General features: G+C 44.0%; 2 protein-coding genes across 3 annotated transcripts in view; one reads left to right on the top strand and one right to left on the bottom strand.

Annotated features, from left to right (window-relative positions):
- Nucleotides 1-21,298, bottom strand: part of LOC120841021 (ficolin-1-like) — a 118,363-nt gene that overhangs the window by 52,326 nt on the left and 44,739 nt on the right. The window lies entirely within an intron of this gene.
- Nucleotides 1,060-15,538, top strand: LOC121834513. Of its 2 annotated transcripts, XM_042288206.1 has the most exons (8): nt 3,804-3,946; nt 4,891-5,010; nt 5,088-5,199; nt 8,539-8,759; nt 11,050-11,116; nt 12,220-12,382; nt 14,836-14,959; nt 15,448-15,538. In XM_042288206.1, the coding sequence occupies exons 1-6, from the start codon at nt 3,875-3,877 to the stop codon at nt 12,234-12,236; spliced, it is 609 nt and encodes a 202-aa protein (XP_042144140.1). In that variant the 5' UTR covers nt 3,804-3,874; the 3' UTR covers nt 12,237-12,382; nt 14,836-14,959; nt 15,448-15,538. The 2 variants fall into 2 exon arrangements, with proteins under 2 accessions (XP_042144141.1, XP_042144140.1); XM_042288207.1 differs by lacking the exons at nt 3,804-3,946; nt 4,891-5,010 and adding an exon at nt 1,060-1,115.

Raw genomic sequence — 21,298 nt, 5'->3', positions numbered from 1 at the left:
CCTTGAACTGTTTGATGAATACCTGTCGCACCACTGTTTTCTTAGATGAGTCGCGCAGTTGTCTGGATTCACTATTATGCATTGCTCGCCACAAGCGTGTGCTGACGATGTGCTCCTCGCGCTGGAGGTGCGTAGCGTTTAGGGTAACGGGGTCTTTGCCTTGTTGCTTTCGAGTGTTACTCTAGCATTATCATGAGACGTAGTGTGTCGGTGTTCTACGTTTTTCTTGCTCCCTTCTTAGTTAAATATTATTCGGCTACGTGAAACGCTCTTGGTTTAGCGCTCCGCTGGAAAGGCAGAGGTCCCTGGTCCGGTACGAGGACCATGCACGCCGATTTTTTCGGTAGCTGCTTGTTCGACATAACTTGCTGTTCAGGTGCAATTTGTTTCGAAACATGCAAAGCGACACAGTGCAATGAGGTTTCAAGTGCCCACAATGGTATACTATATACGTTTGACCGAAGTGTGAAAAACTAGTGCCAAAATTCCCTTTTTTTTTTTTTTGTGCGTTTGTGCCGAGCCGACATTTAGCTTCCGTGCACTCTCATATTGTTACGGTAGACTTGTGTGGATTTAGGAAACTTTAAATTGATCGATTCAACCTTCGTGTCTAACACCGCCAGTACTCAAATGCTTTGCAGTACGCCTTTAAGTCCGCGGTCTTTTTTTTTTTTTGAGTTCGTTGAGTTTAGTTTTCTCCATTCTTTGGTGCGCTACTGTGTAGCGACGGCGTCGGACTTTACGTAATGAGTCATGACTGAAACACATTAGCGAAAAGCGGCCAAATTGTATGAAGAAATCGCAAACGAAAATCAGACAGCAACTCCTATTGCCTTCTTTTTTTTTTTTTTCGGCGGGGAAACCCGGAGGGGGACGGAGCGATGTCGCAACGTTACTTCGGGAGTTCCGTCCGTTCCGTCCCTCTCCGGGTTTTCTACGCTATGGCGCAGCCGCGGCAGCCGCCGAGGCTGGTTGAGTGTTTCCGCGATTTTTGCTCAGCTCTGTACGAAGTCGGATTTTCGCCGCAGTGCTCCGTGGTGAACGGAGCACTGCGGAGACTGAAAATTATGTGGGCTGTTCGCTGTGTTGTGGCATTCGGGCAAAGCAAGATCGCGGTGAGTTTGCTCGTGTACAGTCGGCGGTAATAGTTTGCGGGGCGCGGGAGCGTCAGCCGAAATGACTGGTTGCGCCTTCTGCGGCGCGCGGCCGCTCTCAAGATTCACGCTTCGAGAATGTGCTTCCTTTCGTGCTCGAAGCCATGACTTTTTCGCTCGCTTCCGCCCGACGTGCACGAGATAACCGGGGACCGGCGCAAGGTGCCGCTATGACAGCCCTCACGCCGCGCGTCTGCCTCAGCCACCGTGATGGGTGACGAAACTCGCGCATGCTACAGATAACATTTCGCGGCACCTTGCGCCAGTCCCAGTTATATGTCGTGCGTGTCGAACGGAAGCGAAAAAAGCATGACCGCGAACAAGAAAGGAAGCGCGTGCGCATAGCGTGAGTCTTGGAGCAGCAACGTGCCGTGAGAAGGCGCAGCCAGTCTTTTCGGCAGGCGCTCCCGTGCCCCGCAAACTTTTGCTCCCGACTGTACGTCGGCCGATGCTCGTGTCGGTGCACATCTCAATCTCAACTAAACATCGAGCGCCGATTGTGGCTGACTCCATGCATGTAAGAGAATTAATCTACCCGGAACTTCGTGAATAAGAACGAGACAAGCGTGTGGCTGTAGAGGGATGTCGTGACCGGTGGCATACGTACACTGGTTTCCGCACGTTGCTTCTGTTTACTTTATCTGTTGTAATAGCAGTCTTTGTACCGGTGCGTGAAGGCCTCGGTTGCTTCGAAAATCAAAGCTGATACAGCCAGTCTCTTTTTATCCGATGATTCTGTCAAGTCCTAATCACGGCGTCATATATATCTATCTATCAAGAGTGCACGTTTGGTGTTGTTTGCGTTAATTTTACTGCGGAGGACGTTGCCTTTTGTGCGGGATCAGTCTTCTCGTGCAACTTGTCTTCCAAATTTGCGTGCAACAATTTTTGCACCCTCCGATTTCCGTTCTATATTCGGTTTCTTTTCTTGCAAATGTGTTTCAGCCTTAACATTTTGCCGCGGCGCAGCTCTGTTCAGAGAAGAAACGGTCTCAGCACAGCAGGGTGCACGAAGCGCGTCGTGTGTTTAGAAAAAAAAAAAAAAAAATTGGGCAAGAAACTTTTTTTTTTTTTTTTTTAAATTGGCTTGTTTTTTATGTTTATACAGCCTTGATGGAGATGCGCCTCAACGGGTAATCGGTCTCTTAGCTGTAGATGAGAAATTTAGCCAGTGCGGTACAACCGCTAACCTGGGATTTTTAACGTGCATCACGCAGTAGTCATCACACGAACGCGTGCCGGTACAAAACTCATACAGATCGAAACGGGCGGGGGCGGCGGGGATCGAACCCAGAGGTTCCCTGCGCAAGCTTTCGCTCCACGCTCCGAGCTGAGACGCGTTAGCCCACTCGGCCACTTCCTCCCTTGGCAAGAAATGATTTGGTAACTGCACCGTAATAAGTGACTGCCAGCAGTGGAAAAAAAAAATATGTTGCCTTATAGTTGGAGTTAAGTCATCTGCCTTATTGTAGTATTTGAGGTAGAAAGGAGAATAAACTAGATGCCTGGGCCGGCTTGCGAGAGGCAGCGTCTCGGTTAAGACTGCTCAAAGAAAGCGCTGCCAAGGCTCGGGCGCGCGTGCGTCTAGGACTCGGTTTAAGCTCTAGCACTAGCCTTGACAGCGCTTTCTTTGAGCAGTCTCAACCGAGACTCTGCTTCATGCAAGCCGGCCCACATCTCTAGAAAACCAATTTTCTGCCCCAAAAGGTGGTAAAAAAATTTGTCACATTACTGTGCAATTGCGAGGCGTTAGCGTGAAACATTTTCGCGGTAGACTGCAAGCAAACAAAAAATGGAAAAGAGCAAGAAAAAAAAAAGAAAAACAAAAACAACAGTAAGTCAAGCGTGAAATGCTAGGGAAAGGAAGGTGGGAGTGGAGGAAGCAGATGGATAGCTGGCAAGGAGAGGAGGAACTTCCCTTCCCTTGCCAGCGTTGTTTACTTACTACTTTCCATGTTCCTTTCCCTTGCCCTTGGCAGCAGTTTAAATCAAATAGCGCTGCGTCGTCCTGGCTTTCATTGCACTGCTCAAGCTATGAATGACAAGGCGCTATACCATTCCAGCCCAGTTCTGTTCACCTGACCTCTCAAGCCAGATGCACAGAAACGAAAAGTTTCACATGACAATTACTGCGGCCATTCATATCACTGCCCAATGTTAGCATGCTAGACTGTAGCTCCTCATGGCTCGGGCAACCTAAAAGAACACGGAAACATAGTTTTGTATGTTAAGACTGGACGGCAAGACGACACGCACGCTGCAGGTGTAGACAGGCAGGTGCAGGTGTTCTATCTTTCTGGTGTAAATAGAAACATTGCCTTCAGATTAACGCAGAACATTGAGGATGGCTGTTTTGTACTTCAGTTTAAACCTGGCTCCTGCATCTGAAATAGCCAGTTTCGACAAAAACTTGTGGTGCTTCATTCAGAAAAACTTGCCCACTAGTCATGAAACCTTGATGATTGCTTCGTCAGTGACACTATGTGGCACACATTACAAGCCAGGTTCTTACATAGTGCTTGGTGGGGACCAGTACAACCTGCAGTTCGGCCAGCTTCTGCATATTGTGGTAGAGTCTGGCCATGAGGCAACTCCATTATTTCTTGTGAAAAAAGCAGCGTCTGCATTCCTCCCAAACTTCAGGCTCTACAAGTTGATAGAATTGGAAGTGGAAGAGCTACAGTTGTTGTCTTCCTCTCAGCTGATGGACATACATCCATATGTCCCGTACAGACTCCTCAACTGTCTTGGGATCAGGCTGCGGAGTTCACTATTGTTCGACGATTTTGAAGGTATGATACCAGTGATTTGTGTGGAAATTACCTTAAATTTAAAAACGGGGGACGCCCTGCAACTCACTTTTTCAGTATGGCACAGACAATTGGAAAATGTAGGCCAAACAAAAAACCTCTAGGCAGGCTTTTCTAGTTTTTTTAAATATATTATATCATTCGTTGCAAGTTTTTACTAAGGTGCCTTCATGAGCAGTTGGCATAGGGTGATGCCAACTGCCTGTTTCCCTTTCCCACACCCTCGTCCACCGCCATTTTGTTCCTAATTGTTTCCCCGTGCGCCGGAAAGTGGCCTTTGTGTCCATCGGTCCTCCTATCTTAGGGGGGAAATGCTAATCCTCGCTCCGTGGGCTCCACAACGCTGCTCCGAACTTGTGAGATAAGGTGCTTGTTTCCGGGAGGGTTATAAGCCCACGGATTATCGCCAAGGACCAAAATGGCTGCTGGTTTGTCGGTGAGTGGTATTACAAAGGTGGCATCACCCTAGCAAAGCGCACATGAAGGCTCCCTCGTTTTTACACCCGCGATGTCTAATAACTTTAATTTGCAGTAGTGGGGAGTAACGTAAATAGGTTTTCATTTGGAAAAGTCGTGAAATTATCAGGGAATATCGTCAAAACGTTGGCCCCACCAGGGAAAATGATCAGTAAAAGTGGAATGGCAATGCGGAACAAATCTAGATGGTTGTGCATGAGCACAGCCATGCCGAATAATGTTTCGGAAATATGATCCTTTGACCCGCAAATGCTCACGGGATTTTATCAAAATAGTCAAGGGAAAACTGGGAAAAGTCGGGGAATTTAAGATCACTAATTTTGTAGACACCCTGTTAAATTGTAGCAATGCTTTACCAGCTAACTTGCACCCTTATTTTTTTTTCTATATTACAATTGTTTTGTAGCACATAACATAAACTTTGCATTTGTACGTTCACTGTTTTTCAGATGATAGTCAAGATCTGGAGCCTTGATAAAACAATAAAGAAACTGGCAGTGGTTGCCACTTTCGACGCCTTAAAGAAAAAGGCCATAGAGTTCGGTATATGCTGCAATGGAGACATCAAGGTTTGTAAAATAATTTCAGCAGTTGAAATTATGTACTTAGCCATTCTTATTCTCAAAATAACATACCCTGTTTCCAGGTACACATGCTGGATGGAACGGAGGTGGACGAAGAAGCTTTCAATTGTTTGAATCAGTCACCTGAGGATGCTACTTACACCTTCATTGCAACAACATATTCTTGGGTGTCAGGCAAGTCCAAGCTTGAATTTACTTTAGGAATGGGGGAGTAGTAATTTTTCAGTTAAAAGCAAATGTGAGGCAAATTATAACGTAATATGAGAAATGAAAAATAACTTCGAAACGCCCAATTTCATAGAACGGAAAAAAAAGAACTTATTTAATTGATAAAGGTTCCCTAGCAAAGTTTCTGCCAATTAGTCTTTATTATGCAGGCAATTAGCAACAGACGTGCAGTATAGAGTTTTTGCTTCAAACGTAACACTTCGATGGCATAGTTAGAAGTTTCAAAGACTGTAACCACAAACTACAAAGAAATGCACTTGGATTATTTTGCTTGGAATTTTAGTTACACAATATAATAACAATATTTATTAATATTCTAGAATATGTCTAGTGTGCAGAAAAGTCAGCTGGTATTCTCTTTCGAGAAATTGGAAAACCTATAGGTACTGTGCTCATTGTGTTTTGTAAGCGAACACATCAAATACATAAAAAGTTAGCTTATTGCTTTTCTCTGACAGAACTCAGATGCACAAGAAGAGAACAAAACAAGCAATGGCACTGGCACCAGTGGTTGTATTCACCGGAATGAATAGCCAGCACTCTTAAAGGCTGACGAATGCAAAACGATTAGGAAGCTGTCCCTCGCTTTCCTCGTTTGCACCCCAAAGAGGAAGAGACACTGCCTCCTCTCTGTGGGGGCTAGTTTTTGGACATTCTGTTTTCGGGGAAGGAGGAGAGAAGAGTGCAAGAGGGAGGGGAGAGAAGGACACTACGGGAGGGATTTCAGCCATGCAGAAAGTGCTCCCTGTGCGTCTGCCTTTAAAGGGGAGTAAAGAGGTTCTTAAGAAAACTGAGTTTGAGCCAGATTCCAGCATAATGTTATCCCGTGAATCCTGAAGATGTAACTAAATGCGAGAAAACTCGAGAGACCTTAGGCCGGTCGTTGCGTCATATCCAGATTTTTCGGCCGCCAAGCGCGTTTTGCTCATGTGGGCAGCACATGGAATTGCAAGCTTGCCAGGTATATTACCCTGCATGTGACACTGGTTGTGACGTCTTTGTCTGGCTTTTCTGACAATATCAAGAGTGCACGTGCATAGCTTTGTTGGGCATTGTAGGCACGCAAGAGCAGAAGTTCCGACAAATCTGGGTACGATGTCACGCTCAGAGATGACAGGGCTTTGGCGCTATTTCCAAAGCACTGTTACGACTGCTCCTTGCATCAGACTGAAAAATAATTCCAATATTTGTGATCCTGGGGGCTAAAAGAAGATAATTAAAGTGTTTAATTTTTCGAAAATACAGAACCACTTTAGCTTCCCTTTAAGGCTTGTCGCGGCAAAGCACATTTTTTTGTCGTGAAGCACAAAAAACAGGTCCACATGCCAGTAGGCTCATACGAACGGTGGATCAAGCTTGTTCAAGGGCACATCAAACAGTCGGGTGGTGCAGGCTCTTTAAGGGAAGCCTTTTATATCAAATAACTGGCAAAGATTGATCATCTCTAGGCCTTCAAAAAGACCAAAGGAAAAAAGAAATTACTTGCTTGAGCTAAACGTGTTTGTCAACCTTGCTGGCCTAGTCATTGTTTTAACTTGTTCTCGAACGTTTTGTCAGCTTGTACAGCTAGCTGACACCATCTGACATGATGTTGCGAGGAGATACTTTACAAAAGTATGTCTTTGCAATCGGATGAGGCGGGATGGCGGTTGTTATGATAACGCCAATTTCCTACTTTTGATATGATTACATAAATACCATGTCTTTTATGTGTACCTCCCTCAAGCTCCATTGCTTTGCATCGTTGCTCTGTGATAGAGCATCTTGGTGGCCCGAAGTTTGGATATCGACCTCCTTCAGTTACTGTCGCATTGTATTTTGAAATGTTCCCTAAGTTTAAACTGAATATGGTGCTGCACTGTTATTTTATTATCACTATTCTTTTCTTTGTCTGCCTCTTTTGGAATGATGTTTTGCACTTCGTTTTCAGGTCAGCAGGGGGATGTAACATCAACACAACATGAAGGTGTCGATGTGCCTTTTGGTTCACAAGTTCAGTTTCCCTGGAGCAGCCTTAGCAAAGACGTCATGAAAGCATTGCAAGAGGGGACTCAACTTAACCCGACTGACCGACAAGAAGTTGTGCGCATGGCTGCCGCGGCCTGTCAAAAAGTCAAGGCTAGACCATCTGCACGTGAAATAAGGAGTGCTGCCAGTTACCTTGTTGAAAAGTACCCTGGGGCACTTGGGGACCCCACTTCCTGCTCAGCTACGTCAGTTTCTTCTGTAGGCCTGGCCTACAAAATAGAGAACAGGATGGAAAACAACAGAAGAGGATGCAAACGCCTTGCGGAAGCGCTCACTGGTGGAACCATCAAGCTAAAGAAGCAGACATCTCGATCAGCTTACGGTTGTGTGAACTGGCAGCCAGCTACTACGAGTTCTTCACTTCATGAAGTGGAAGCCTCAAGAAAGTTTCTATTGGACGAGGCATTGAAGTCGACATGTGAACAAAACATTTGCCTTCAAACAAAGACCATGACTGAGTGCTACCCCCACATCAGGACGTTCATAAATTCGTCAGAGCCTCCATATTCAGCATTGGATGTCAAACGAGCGTGGCCACTTCTGTTTGTGAGGGAGCACCTCCTTGATCACTTCCATAGGTATAATTTTCATACATATTTGTCCATGAGTTTACTCAGGTTTAGAGTTATTTACAGGGTGTCGAAAAATGCAAAGCTATAGTTATAGAATTGACGACAATGGGAGCTGCAAATTTGACAAAAAAGTGTTCCTTTTATTATTAACCATTATAATGCTCGGGCTTGGTGGCCACTGTTTTAGTTGCATATGGACTAGGGCAGCGTGAGTAAGCAATTAGAATGTGGGGAATATCATTAACTATAAATGTAACTATGGCTTCAATGTTCTGATAGAGCAGTCACAATAGCATGTGGTAGAGGGCAAGAAACATTTCAGCACTGCAGCATGGAGGCACACATGACTGAGTGAATATAAAAAGAAGGCAAATTGGAAACTTGCAGCAGTTTCAAAGTTTTTCCTGGGATGTGTGCTTGAAAATCTTTTTGCACAAATATACTTTTTAAAAAAGCCAGAATATGTTCAGTTCTTTGCAAGAGTCACTCACTCCTAAAACAAACATGCACTATTATGCTCATAAAAAGGTGCTTTGAACGACGAATACGATTGCTACTTTCACCATACAGTGGTCCTTGCAGATTTCTTTCCTTCAATATTTTGCTTTTCACAAAAAGGTATTTTGATTACAAAGATTTTGGATATGAAGAGTCAGTGATAACATGAATTTTTTAAGGCTTACAGGTGTCTGTCTGGACGGAAAATTGAGCCTGCCCAAAGATGTCCTCCTCCTTGTGACATTCCTACGTTCAAGCCCCAAAAATGATGCTGCGCTCGAGTGGAGCCTCAAAATCAACAAGGCCGAGGCAGAGTTCAAAGATCAAAACGCAGCAGCTGTCTGCCTCCTCCCATTGCTTGCATCCTACTTTCAAGAAAACCTCGGAGAGCTCTTCCAGTTACATCAGGTAGGAGCATTCATAATAACCAGGCTATTTGTTTCCAAAGACAAATCCTCATGACCCTGTTGAAAATAACTTCCTGGAAGTCTCACACAGGCAGTCAGCATTCCACTGAGAAACTATGCATCTGGAAATACTAAACTGTTCTTCATTTTTTGAAATTTTCAGCTATATCAGTCTTCCTGTATACCGTAACATACCGCTCATGCACCTATGTCCGAATAGGCGCCTACCTAGTGATTTTTAACCATTGGAGCAATGCCTTGTACTCTTTCTGCAGTTTCACTTTCTGAGCGACCATCCCCCCACTTTTTCAGAATTGTCTGCAAAATCTTGTGAACGCTTTCTTGGTATCTGACGACAATGCTGATAATGAGCACGTAAAAAGTGAAATTACTATTGCTATACGAGGAGCCAAACCTTCCTTAATCTTTTCCTGGCTGAGGTGGCTCAACTTATTATACTTGACATTAAAGTGCAATGGGAAGATATGCAACTCTAGGCTGGGTCATCTTATAGTATGTTCTACATAAATATTTCACTAAACCAAAGGGGGAGCGGCGGTGGGCACCCACTCTTGTACCACTTGCTTCTAATGGGTTCACTTGATGTTTTGCATTTTTGGGATCGAGTGTTAGAGTTAACACAAAAATTATGCTAGAGAATTAACTAGTGACAAACGTTTGTACTTCCACTTCAACTCCTAAGTTAGGATCATTTGTTTTTAATATTAGCAACTTCCTTGTCCCGCAGGTGTAACAATGAGGCTTTGTGACAGATATCAGCAGATACATTGCTGCTTATTTAACGTTGTTTTTTAGTTGTTATTGAGCGTTAGGACAACAAATGTTTGTAGTTAAAAATGTCCTTAGTTGAGAAAATAACAGGAACTGCATCCTTTAATCTCAGCAAACGCTATCTCCTGTAGGTGGGATGAAGGGTTAAAGGAAATAAGGGTGAGATGAAAATAAAGTGGGTGAGACGAACCTCTTTCACATAAGTGAGGGGTGAATGGAGAATAGCCTTTTGGTATTCCCGAATACCCGTGGGATTAACAGACTCTTTCAAGGTTTGGGGTTCTTGCATGTGTGGGCAGTACCAGGAGTGCGCTTCTGAGACTGTGACCTCGCAGTGGGCGCATAGGCTCTTGTCTTTTTCCTGTGTATGGCGGCTTATGCACCATGTTCTTGTGGGTGTTACATTTTTCTGTTTCCTTGGAAACTATAGTGGTGTGGGTCCGTTGTCTTTTCAGGCGAACCTCTTCCCACCTGGTAGAATTACCATCTGGGAGTGGGTCTAAGTCTTCTTTGAGTAGAGCCGTGAGGTGTTTTCAGTGGGCCTGTTGTTTGGCTTCCTGGGAGAATAGGGGATCCTTTGTGTCTTTTTCAATGAAGGCGGCGCTGTTGTCACCAAGGATGGTAAGGATAAGGGAAGACAGGAACTCGCATGCGGCGGCAGACGCTGTTTCATTTACTTGGGAATGGTTTGGTGTACCAGGAAGCAGTGGATTTAAAGTTGTCGGCCTTCCTGCCAGAGTCCTTTGAATGTGCCCCACACTCGTCGTGTGTTATCTCGGAGCTTGCACCTCAGTTGTTTACGGAGCTTCTGGGTGTATTTTTTATCTTCACCGTGGTTGCATTGAAATTGGCTTGGAGTTTTCAGTCCTTATTTCTCCTGTAACATTGTTGGGCTTGCAGTCCGATAGCACACAAGTTGAGGAGATGAAGGTCGGGGTCTGGGTCGTCTTGTTTGGCTTGGTACTTCTGAGTGGATGTGGCTTTCATTATTCGCTCACCTAGACACTTTTTCAGGTGCTAGGTTAATGAAGCTGATCTGTCATTTAGTGTTGGGGTGCCTTTCTGTCATTAATTATATTTCGACGGGTAGGTGCTTGCTTCCCAAGGCGTCGGAGCAGTTCGCACTCGGGCTTGGATGTTGTGTATGGCACATGTCAAGTCTTGTGGTGTCGTTCTCAGTGCGACGTTTGCCAATGCGAATGGCAGTCTGTTTTTCTTTGAGAATTCATAGATTGGCCTGCTTGGTGGGTGTGAAGACATTGCACTCTCTGTCATTGTCTCGCTTGTATCCCCATATTCGTGCATCTGCGGTAAAGTCGCCGGCCGCGATAAGTTCTTCGGGCATCATTCTTTGCGATCCGCCTTACGTCGTCTTGCTTGTGTCCCACAGTTCTACATTCTGTGGGAATAAATAGACCCATAGATGTATGGTACCTTCACTAGCATTTCGTGCTTTCGTGCATTTCTCAATTAACCACACGTTTTCTGACTTTTCTTAGGTGACAACAGAAATCACAGAGGAGTTTCGTAACAGTCTGCCTGCTTCTCCTGTAATTGTTGCACTGGGTGAGCTTCATGTGTCTTTTCCTCGCATGCTTTGTATTTTTGAAGGTGCTTTCTTTTTTAATTTGTGTTGAATTCTGGAACGACAACCTAGACCGTTTTATCGTGGGTAGTGCCATTTTGAGAGTGAGAGAGAGAAGAGGGGTCAGTGCAGATGACTCCTAGTGACTCAATTGTAGTGGGATACTGTAGTGGTGTAACCAGAGTGCTGGAATACTGCAGTGGTGTAACCAAAAGGTGATGTGCCGATTTTGACCAGAGCTAGATGGACGACCACATTGTTTGGTTTTGGCAGCCTTATCAAGCACCAATGTAAAGCACATGTCCTGGTATTATACCACACTTCGACAATCAATGCTTGATTGATCCAGCAAGAAAAAGAGAAGTTTTTATTTTGGTTTGTGAGTGCAGGTGCCACAAAACGGCATTCAGCCCAAACAGCAGGTGCCTGTGAGGCATTTGATTGTTTGGGCCTGCATTCTGTGTCTTGTCCAACCCGAACAGCCAAATTTTCTGCTCGTAGAATGTGTGGTCGCATGCGGTCTCCAGTCATTTAATTTCTAGCTAAAGCAATTTAAACGAAACCGACGACTGGCATTGCACGTTGGTATCAGACTTCCATGCTACTGATTCTGTTCATAAACTCAACAAAAAGTGTTTGATTCTGCATGCTCATATACAAATTTTTTGTTTTGTTCAAGCCTTCAGGAGCACTTTGCATAACTTAATGTCATTACTGGGTATGGTTGCTCAACACTATTTAGTGCGACCCTTATTTGGCTTGGCATATAAGGTGTGCCTTATCTGTGATTGTGATGCATCTCAGTCTCAAATCTCAGATATGCGTCACAATCCGATATCAGTGTGCCTACCTATTCAGTGTTCCTGCTGGTAATACCTCTATAGAAGTTTCCAGATGTGAATATGACGATGGTATTTTTTTCTTCATTTAATGCGTGAGCGTTATAAAGCCCTATTAGAGAAAAAGCCGGCGTAGTGGTGTCGGTCGCATGACTTTTCTGGTCACTTGACTAGATAGGTCGATACATCTGATACTAACACATTTTCTCCGCATTAATTACATTAATCGCTTGTTTCCCTTCTAGGCCGCTCACTTTTCTAATGCAGCTGCCAGCTGTTTGTGGACCATGAGGTGATGGTGGAAGATGTGGGCTTTCTGCAAGCTGTGGAGCTCCTTTTCGCCCTTTATTATTGTTTAAACATCCAGTATGCCAAAAGTGCGGGAATCACACTTGAGTTCATTCAGAGGTATGGTTTATTTCCTTCATAATTTTGAGCCTCATGAGAGGCAATAAAGAGCAACTCTGCTGAATTTTGGCTGAGAAAACGATTAGTTCTCTTTATAATCATCTAGGAAGGCTACAACTGAAATCTTTCTGTATATAAAATTGGACCCTCAAAGTTTGACAAGCGCTAATCTGCTAATTTTAGCGAGCGATGTGCTGGCTAGCCAACTTTGGCACTTCCTTCAGATGTGACGTCGTGTTGATGTCTGTTGTATGCACCGGCTTTTTTCTCTTTCAACGCCATCACATGTCCAGTCGGTTCAGACTACACTACCTAGAGTTGACCCAGTGAGTGGGGTAAATCACGTAATCATGCATCTGCCATGGACATGAGTGTGCATGCAACTGACGTCGCTGCTCGCCCTTTGCCGAAGTTTCGGTTTCAATTTGCGACTTGAGTTATAAATAGCAAAGTTGCACAAACAATATTCTACTTTTCGTGAAACAATGTAGAGTTGTTCATGAGTGCTTTTCAAAGTAAGGTCATCCACTATCTTGAAATTTTCTGAATTGAGTAGAGTTGCCCTTTAATTTATCACTGGCTACCCACATTTCCAAGCTCAATTTCAGAGTCCATTATTAAACCACAATAGGTGTTGTATTCACGGACCACAGAATGAATAAAACGTGCTTGGGACGAAGGAGACGACAAACATTTCTTTCAACTAAGAACAACAGGAATGAACTTAAGAGCACTCCGTGCAATTCAGACTGCCAAGAAAATGGAGAGAAAGGGAGGCAGGAAGATAAAAAGGAAAGTGTAAAGTTAGAATTGTAACTCATGCTGTTACTTCACTCTTTTTCTTATTTCCTTCCTTACAATTTTTGACACTTACCTTTCTCTCTTTCTGCCTCCCTTTCTCTCAATTTCCTTGGCGGTCTGAATTGAAGGAAGTGCTTTTAAGCTCATTCATGTTGTTAATTAAAAGAAATGTTTGTCGTCCTTCGTCCGGGTATGTTTTGTTCTTTCTGTGGTCTGTGAATTTTACCAACACACTCTTCAGTTACTTTAAAGGTTGTTATATCTTGCATAATAATTTGATTTAAAAATTTCACCTAATGTTACAATGTGACTATGTTTGATCCTATCCCAGAAATTACAAATAAATATGTCAATATATCTACTATTCCTATTGTTTTATCTTTACTGAATGTGTCATTTACTTATAATTCTATTTGGCATTCAGTTAGAAGGCAGTGTCATAAGCAGTATACATCATTAAATTATTTTTGGCTGGAAACAAATTGGAGCCTCAAAATATGTTTAATATACTCAGCTAATTATTTAAGAGTTTCTTTACTGCACCACACTATTCTGTATTACTCTAAGAGTGTCTACAAGTGATATGTGCAGATGATCTCTAATTCATAACTAAATTTGACTGATATACAACCTTTTCACAACTTTTTGAAGCTTTATTTCTGCATGTTTTAGTAGCATGTGGTTCACGTTTGATTTTGTACCTGAATACCTTTTTCTCGTCTTTATACATGTTTATCAATCATATGTTCTTTCGACAATGGCTGGCCAAAATGTGGCTTCCTAAAAAAAGAGAATGATTCTCTTACAACATTCCTTTTGCCATGTCTGGTGCTTTTAAGCAATCATTAACAGCTAGTTGAGTATTTTAGGTCATTCAACTGTCTGCAATACTAATTATGCAAATGAGTGCTTGCTTAATTACGAGTAGAAATGCAGAGGAGGAATTGCTTTGTGACTGTGTAGGACAACAGACAAATTTTAATGCTGTATTGTAATAAAAGAAATAAGCGCAAAGTAAGTACTTGTTCTTCTGTTTATGTCGCTGCTATAAAATTTACTTTTGTTTGCTTCCAAAGCTTCTCCTAAATGACTCAAATCAATTACATCGCTGGTCTGTTCAATATCTTTTTAAATCAACATGTTTTTAGTGTTTTGTAGGTCTAAAAGTTACATTATATGAATCCTACCCGTTAAGATGTGCCACATCGGGCTTATAACTTCTGAAATATTCCGAGTTCTGTATCCCCATCGCATCTGAGTGAGGGAAGCCTTGAGTGCCAGATTTTCTCCTCTTGCAGAAAAATGACACATTATTACAATTTTTTTTTTTGTTCCCTCATTGTTTTATTTTCCTCAAAATCTAGGCATGAATTTGTACCTTGACATATTTTCTTTAAGTGCACAGTCTGCTGGCCTAAATGTAGGTTTTGCTCAGCTTGTTATGGCTTAATTGTTATTTTAGGAACCTTCAACACACTTATACTTTTGAACTGTGCGCCTATGTGACTTTGGTGGCAAAGCTTGGGGCTTTCGACATTACTTGTGCATGTAAAATGTCAGCAAGTACTGATCCCAAATCCTTCACTGCAATTTTTTTTCACTTGTCTGGTTTCTGACCAAATACTTATGGGCCAATCTGCTATTTGTTTCAGATACCAAGTTGGTATCAAACAACATGATGGGTCACGACAGGAGGCCGGGAAATCGAAAGGAGCTCGGGCAAGAGCAATCAAAGCCGCCACAGATCTTGCTGCTTTTGAGAAAAAATGGAACAGTGTGAGTACATATTTGATTTGGCATGTGTACGATGTGGTATCAAAAGGTTTCCAGTCTTGTTTTGTATTAAAAAGAAAACCACATAGCGGCACGACACTGCATTCACAGGGGTCGAGGGCAGCAACCTTGATCTGTCATGGTGCTGAGCGGCTCAATGTGGCAATGCACAGGCGACTTGGTGCATGATTACAACTGGTAGCAGCATGCAAAAACACACGGACAAAGGGACGAATGCACAGGACTTCGGTGTTTCCTTTTCATTAAACATTTAGTTGAAGTTCAGCGCTCGCCTTGTGCATTTCCTCCCTTTGCCCTTGTGTTTTTGCGCGCTGCTACCAGAGGCTTAGAGCATCGCTCTGTGAGCTTGGGAGCCCCACTGTACAGGTTTTTGTGACTTCATGTGCGTGCACCTCTGCAATTTGTGCAAGTGGTTGTGGTCCTCCCGTAGCCTTTTCAATCATCTGAATATGAATTTGTTTTATTTTCAGCTCATCTGATGATCGATCGGATGCCATGAAGGTTTCTTTATAATTATGTTCTTTTACGGTTTACAATATAGTTCTTCAATTTCAAAACTGCCTCCGTTTTGTCTTGTCCCTTTTTTCAGACACACTACACTTGTTACTAAGGATGTGTCGTTATATTACGGAACTGTACTGCGCTAACTCATGATGCCAGACGTTATCTGTAACCCTCCGTAATACTACCAAGGCCGTAGCTGAGAGTTCACATTATTGTTACCGTACAGCGAGCACACAGCGATAGAAGTGCAGTACGCAAGTACGGGATTAAGGCTGCAAACTAAACTTGAGGTATGCATGCCGTCAAGCGTTCCGACGGTATTGAAGGCGTAAGGGAAGGGTACGGTAACTGAACTGTTACCGTTACAATACGGCAATGGAAGTGCAGTATGAAAATACGGGACTGAAACCGTACCCTTCCCTTACGCCTTCAATACCGTCTGAACACTCGACGGCTTGGATACCTCGAGCTAAGTTTGCGGCTTTAGTCCTATACTTGGGTACTGCGCTTCTATCGCTGTATGTCTGCTGTACAGAAATGATAATGTAAACTGTCAGCTACGGCTTTGGTGGTATTACGGAGGGTTACAGATAATGCCTGGCATCATGAGTTAGCGCAGTACGGTTCTGTAATATAACGGCACTTTTTTTAACAGTGTACAGACGCAGTGCTTTCGAATTGAGCTCGCACATTCCAGCGCACGACATTTTGGCTTCTGCAGAATATGGCTACTTTTGGGCTACATATATCTCTTGCATTTGGCTAGTTTTAGGCTACATCGTCTGGCATTTGGCGGATTGAGCTAGAAACCACCTGGCAACCCTGGTTCAACTTGTTATTAGTGGAGACGGGAAATGGGCCCAAGAATTCAATTCCGACTTTCTGAAAGGGATGATGTGATGGGGAGATGGAGTGCAGTGTACCAAATGGTTTTGTCGTTGGACTCTTCTTGGTTTGGCATTGGTGACAAGAACGAACATATTTGTTGATGGCACGGTACATTCTGGTCCAGAAGTAGTTGGTTCAGACTCCAAAGTACGTTTTGGAGAAGCCTAGATGTCCGGCCGTTGGGTCGTCATGATTTGCACAAATAACATCTTTTTGAAGCTCTCGTGGAATGACAAAAAGCCAAGGACGTCCTTCCGGTTCGTAATTTCGTCTGCATAGGGTGCCGTTGTGAAGGGCAAATAAACGCGCTGCGCGTGCTGTGCTCTGTGAGGCATGTGGGGTTACCCCAACACGGTAATCAATTATCGGTTTTAGGTAAGGATCAGACGCTTGAGCTGCAGAAATGTCAACTGGTGTCAAAGGTGCTGTCGTGAGCGAGTTTCTTGTGTCTTGCTGAGGAGCGACAACGGTAGCGGGCATCGAGACAATACCTCGAAGCCATCGGCATCGAGGTATTTTTTTCCAGATTTATAGAGGACGGTGAGCGTATAAACTTGCAGTTTGAGGGACCATCGCCCAAGGCGTCCTGGGGGGTCTTTCAGACTGGCGAGCCAGCAGAGTGCGTGGTGGCCGGTTACTATATGGAACTGAATGCCGTAGATATAGGGGCGAGATTTTGACACAGCCCATACAACAGCCAAACATTCGCGTTCAGTTATAGTGTAATTCCGTTCACATTGGGTAGGATTGCTACTCGCGTAGGCGATAGCATGTTGGCTGTTTGAAAATTTTTGAGCCAAGACGGCACCGATACCATGTCCACGGGCGTCTGTACGTATTTCGGTTTCGGCTCCTTCAGTAAAGCGGCCAAGAATGGGACTGTTCGTCAAGGCCGATTTAAGGGACTCAAAATATTGGCGTTGAAGTGGGCCCCATTTGAATGCGGCGTTATTGCGAAGGAGTTGATTGAGAGGTTTAGCGACGTGAGCAAAGCCAGGGATGAACTTTCGGAAGTAAGTGCACAGTTCAAGAAAAGCACGGACGTCTTTTTGAAGTTGCGGAACAGGAAATTCAGAAACGGCTCTGAGTTTGTCGCAGTCCGGGCTGATGCCACTGGCACTGGCTACATGGCCGAGTACTTTCAGTTGTCGAGCAGCGAACATGCATTTCTTTGAGTTTAATTATAAGTGTGCGGAGCGAAAACAACCAAGAACTTGCCTCAGCCGGTGTGAATGTTGATCAAGTGTGGTTGAGAAAACGACGACGTCGTCGAGGTAGCATAGACATATATCCCAGGTGAGGCCGCGGAGAAATGTATCCATCATCCTTTCATGTTGAATTAACCTGAGACTGGAGTAGAGAAGAAACATCAAAACGTAGAAGGGACAGAAAACAGACAGGACGACGTCTCAAACTCAGCTAACTCATTTATTTAGTCCACCTCCTTATGTAGTCTCAATCTCAAGGTCATCTCCACCAACACAAAAGGACAAAGTTAAACAGATCAAGCGCCACAGCCTTCATCACACAATGCAAGAACGTTGACTACATTTACAGATCGACGCGATAAGGCAACATCCACCCACCCCCAAGCTTGAACAAAAGAATCTCTTCCCCTATCATTTTATACACAGCTCATACTTCTGAATCATAACACGCCCTCTTCACAAAAAAAAGGAAAAAAAACAAAAACACTGAAACGATAGTAGGTAGGTAGGTAGAAAACGTTTATTGAAAACCAAGGACTACGAATAAAAAGATTATCCGCGCCGCAGTGATCATCGGATCTGGCAGCCTCGTTCTTGCGTGATTATGGGTGATGAGGGATGACTGTGCGATGGGTCATGAGGGGTGTTTTCATATGGAGTCCCCCAGATCTGCCTTGGCTACGAAGTCCAGAAGCGACTGGAGAATCCTCGTCCGGCGTTGGGCTTCGCCCTGCTGGTCCGTCCAATCCACGAGTCTCTTGGGTCTTTCTTCCTCAGGTAGCGTCTCGATGGCTTCCACTCTGCACAAGGCTAGAGCTTGGCATTCCCATAGGAGATGGTCGAGCCTGGGAATGGCTTCTGGATCCTTGCATCTCTGACATCGCGGGTCCGGAGGGACCGCGTACGGCTGCGTCCGTTGTAATTGCGAGAGGTTGATGTGGTACTTGAGCCTTGGCGTGACCGCGCCTTCGGTACGGATGCGCCGAAGTTGAACCGTTCCTTTCGCTTGAAGGTTTTCGCCGGAAGCGGGTAGTCCTCGGGTTGCCACTTTTCAGCTAGCTGAATCTTTCGCATCTTGCGACATCTACGAAGCTCTTCGACGGGGTCGTAGCATGCCGAATCTTCTGGCTGTTCGAGTGACTCTTCGCAGTTGGACGCCTGTTGGGATGGCAACTAAAAAATTCTTCTCATCCCGCACTGTGCCGCTGCGTGAGCCATGTCGTTTCCTAAGATCTCCTGGTGTCCCGGGACCCATCGTACACTGATTCTTGTGCCGTGCTCCCGATATAGTCTAAGCGCCGTGTCGAAAAAGGCGTGTACCGTCGGGCTTGCGGTTGCCTTGATCTTGTACATGTTTCGTACCGCCTCCTGGGAGTCCGTATAGATGACGAGGTTTCTCGTCTTACCGGGGAGGTGCCCGTATACTCCCAACGTGAACAGAAGAGCCGCTTCTTCTACCGTGCCCGGTGTGACCTCCGTGCCTCGTCCGCAGCTAGTGGCAATTTCAAAGGGAGTTGCCCCCTCGCCTCTGTTGAAGACTGCTCCTGCGGCATACTCCTTCCCTTTTGTTGCTCCATCGACGTACACCACTATGTTGTGCTGGCTCTCCAAGAGCTCATTGACCTCCTTCTTGTGCTGTTGGGAAACGATAGTAGGGCCAATACACGTGGAGACCCACAAAAAAAAAAGGTTGTACGGTTTTTTGGAAAATCACAAGCACTTAAAACAACCTAAATAATAAAAAAATTACACTTTTAGAAAGCTTTTTGAGTTGCTTCCAAACCGTAGCCAAGCCTGACTTATGCAGTTGCCTAGAGAGTTTATCCGCACGGTCTCCCTTACTACTCTCTTTACATCGTTCCTCTCTTTGCGTATTATTTCTGTCTCCGACCAGAGCGCCGTGCAGTTGTTACATTCATTAATAAGTTTTGCTATTTCTGAGTTTTGTGCTTTGTTCTTTACATTTCTTTCATGTTCGTTTAATCTGTCATTTATGCAGCGTGACGTCGGTCCTACATACTTAAATCCACACTCTAATGGTGTCTCATACGCAACCCCAGTCTCGCAACATACGGATTTTTCCGATGAGCCTTTTGCACTCGCTCACACCTGATTGAAATGGCGTCAGTTTACTTAATCTGAAATCCGAACTAAAGACAGTGTCTACTCCAAACTGCCTCGCACTTGCCTTCAGGTTGTGAGAGATGTCACAAAAATAAGGGATTACACCAAAGCGGTTCCTTGGTTTCTGTTCAGTGTCTCTCCTGCCTTTAATAAACAATTTTAATTGCCGTTTTATAAAACTGTCGTCATAACCTACAATTATCAACCTTTTTCATTGCCCTTCTACTGATTCAGTGACATGATGGACACATGACCTTTCTAACGCGTTCCTGACCAATGACTTTACAATCCCCGCCTTTACGGTCTTCGAATGACAACTCATTCTTGCCAAAACTGGTTTCGATTTTTCTTTACCATATTCCCAACATAACCCTCGATTTACGTGAATACGTAAATCGAGAAAACTGCAGAACATTATCTTCCGATTTTTCCAAAGTAAACTTAAATTCTGGAGCCGTTGACCTTATCACAAATTCTATGGTTTCTGTTAGACCTTCCCTAAACACGCATATTAAGATGTCATCTACATATCTTCTTCCTATTGCCGTACCCGGGGACAACTCCTGTAGATTATCGTGCACTGCGCGATTAAAAGAGTTTAAATGAACTTCTGCTAAAATCGGTGCGACTGATGACCCTATAGAAACACCTTCTTTTTGTATATACTTTCTTCCTTCGCACTCCACTACCGTTGACTTCAGATAAAACTCCAAAATTGTTAAGGAACTTTCTACCGATATACCTGAGCCCGATTGGAATTTAACAAGATTCAACTCCAATGCCTCCTTGACTCTCTGAATTAACCGGGTATTTTCTAAGGAATAATACAAGTTCTTAGTGTCCATCGATAACACTGAACAACGCCTCCCATGATTAAACACTTTGGATCGCGCAGTGCACGATAATCTACAGGAGTTGTCTCCAAGTACGGCAATAGGAAGACGATATGTAGATGACATCTTAATATGCACGTTTAAGGAAGGTATAACAGAAACCACAGAAGGTGTGATAAGGTCAACGGCTCCAGAATTTAAGTTTACTGAGGAAAAACCGGAAGAAAAATCGAAACCAGTTTTGCCAAGAATGAGTTGTCATTCGAAGACCGTAAAGGCGGGGATTGTAAAGTCATTGGTCAGGAACGCGTTAGAAAGGTCATGTGTTTATCATATCACTGAATCACTAGAAAGGCAATGGAAAAGCAACGGCAATTAGAATTGTTTATTAAAGGCAGGAGAGATACTGAACAGAAACCAAGGAACCGCTTTGCTGTAATCCCTTATTTTTATGACATCTCTCACAACCTGGAGGCATGTGCGAGGCTGTTTGGAGTAGACACTGTCTTTAGTTCGGATTTCAGATTAAGTAAACTGACGCCATTTCAATCAGGTGTGAGCGACTGCAAAAAGGCTCATCGGGAAAAATCCGTATGTTTCGAGACTGGGGTTGAGTATGAGATACCATTAGAGTGTGGATTCAAGTTTGTAGGACCGAAGTCACGCTGCATAAATGACATATTAAACTAACATAAAAGAAATGTAAAGAACAATGCACAAAACTCGGAAATAGCAAAACATATTCATGAATGTAACAACTGCAC

Source organism: Ixodes scapularis, unplaced genomic scaffold (assembly GCF_016920785.2).
Source record: "Ixodes scapularis isolate PalLabHiFi unplaced genomic scaffold, ASM1692078v2 ptg001274l_1___fragment_1__unscaffolded, whole genome shotgun sequence".
Taxonomy (NCBI): Eukaryota; Metazoa; Arthropoda; class Arachnida; order Ixodida; family Ixodidae; genus Ixodes; species Ixodes scapularis.
Note: the sequence above shows the minus strand (reverse complement) of the source record. Positions and strands in the feature narration are given on the sequence as shown.

Bases quoted from the DNA above. Each gene is read 5' to 3' on its own strand.
- LOC121834513 (XM_042288206.1), top strand. From the start codon at position 3,875: ATGTCCCGTACAGACTCCTCAACTGTCTTGGGATCAGGCTGCGGAGTT. The intron at 3,947-4,890 runs GTATGATACCAG...ACTGTTTTTCAG, and splicing joins ATTGTTCGACGATTTTGAAG to ATGATAGTCAAGATCTGGAG. The intron at 5,011-5,087 runs GTTTGTAAAATA...CCCTGTTTCCAG, and splicing joins GCTGCAATGGAGACATCAAG to GTACACATGCTGGATGGAAC.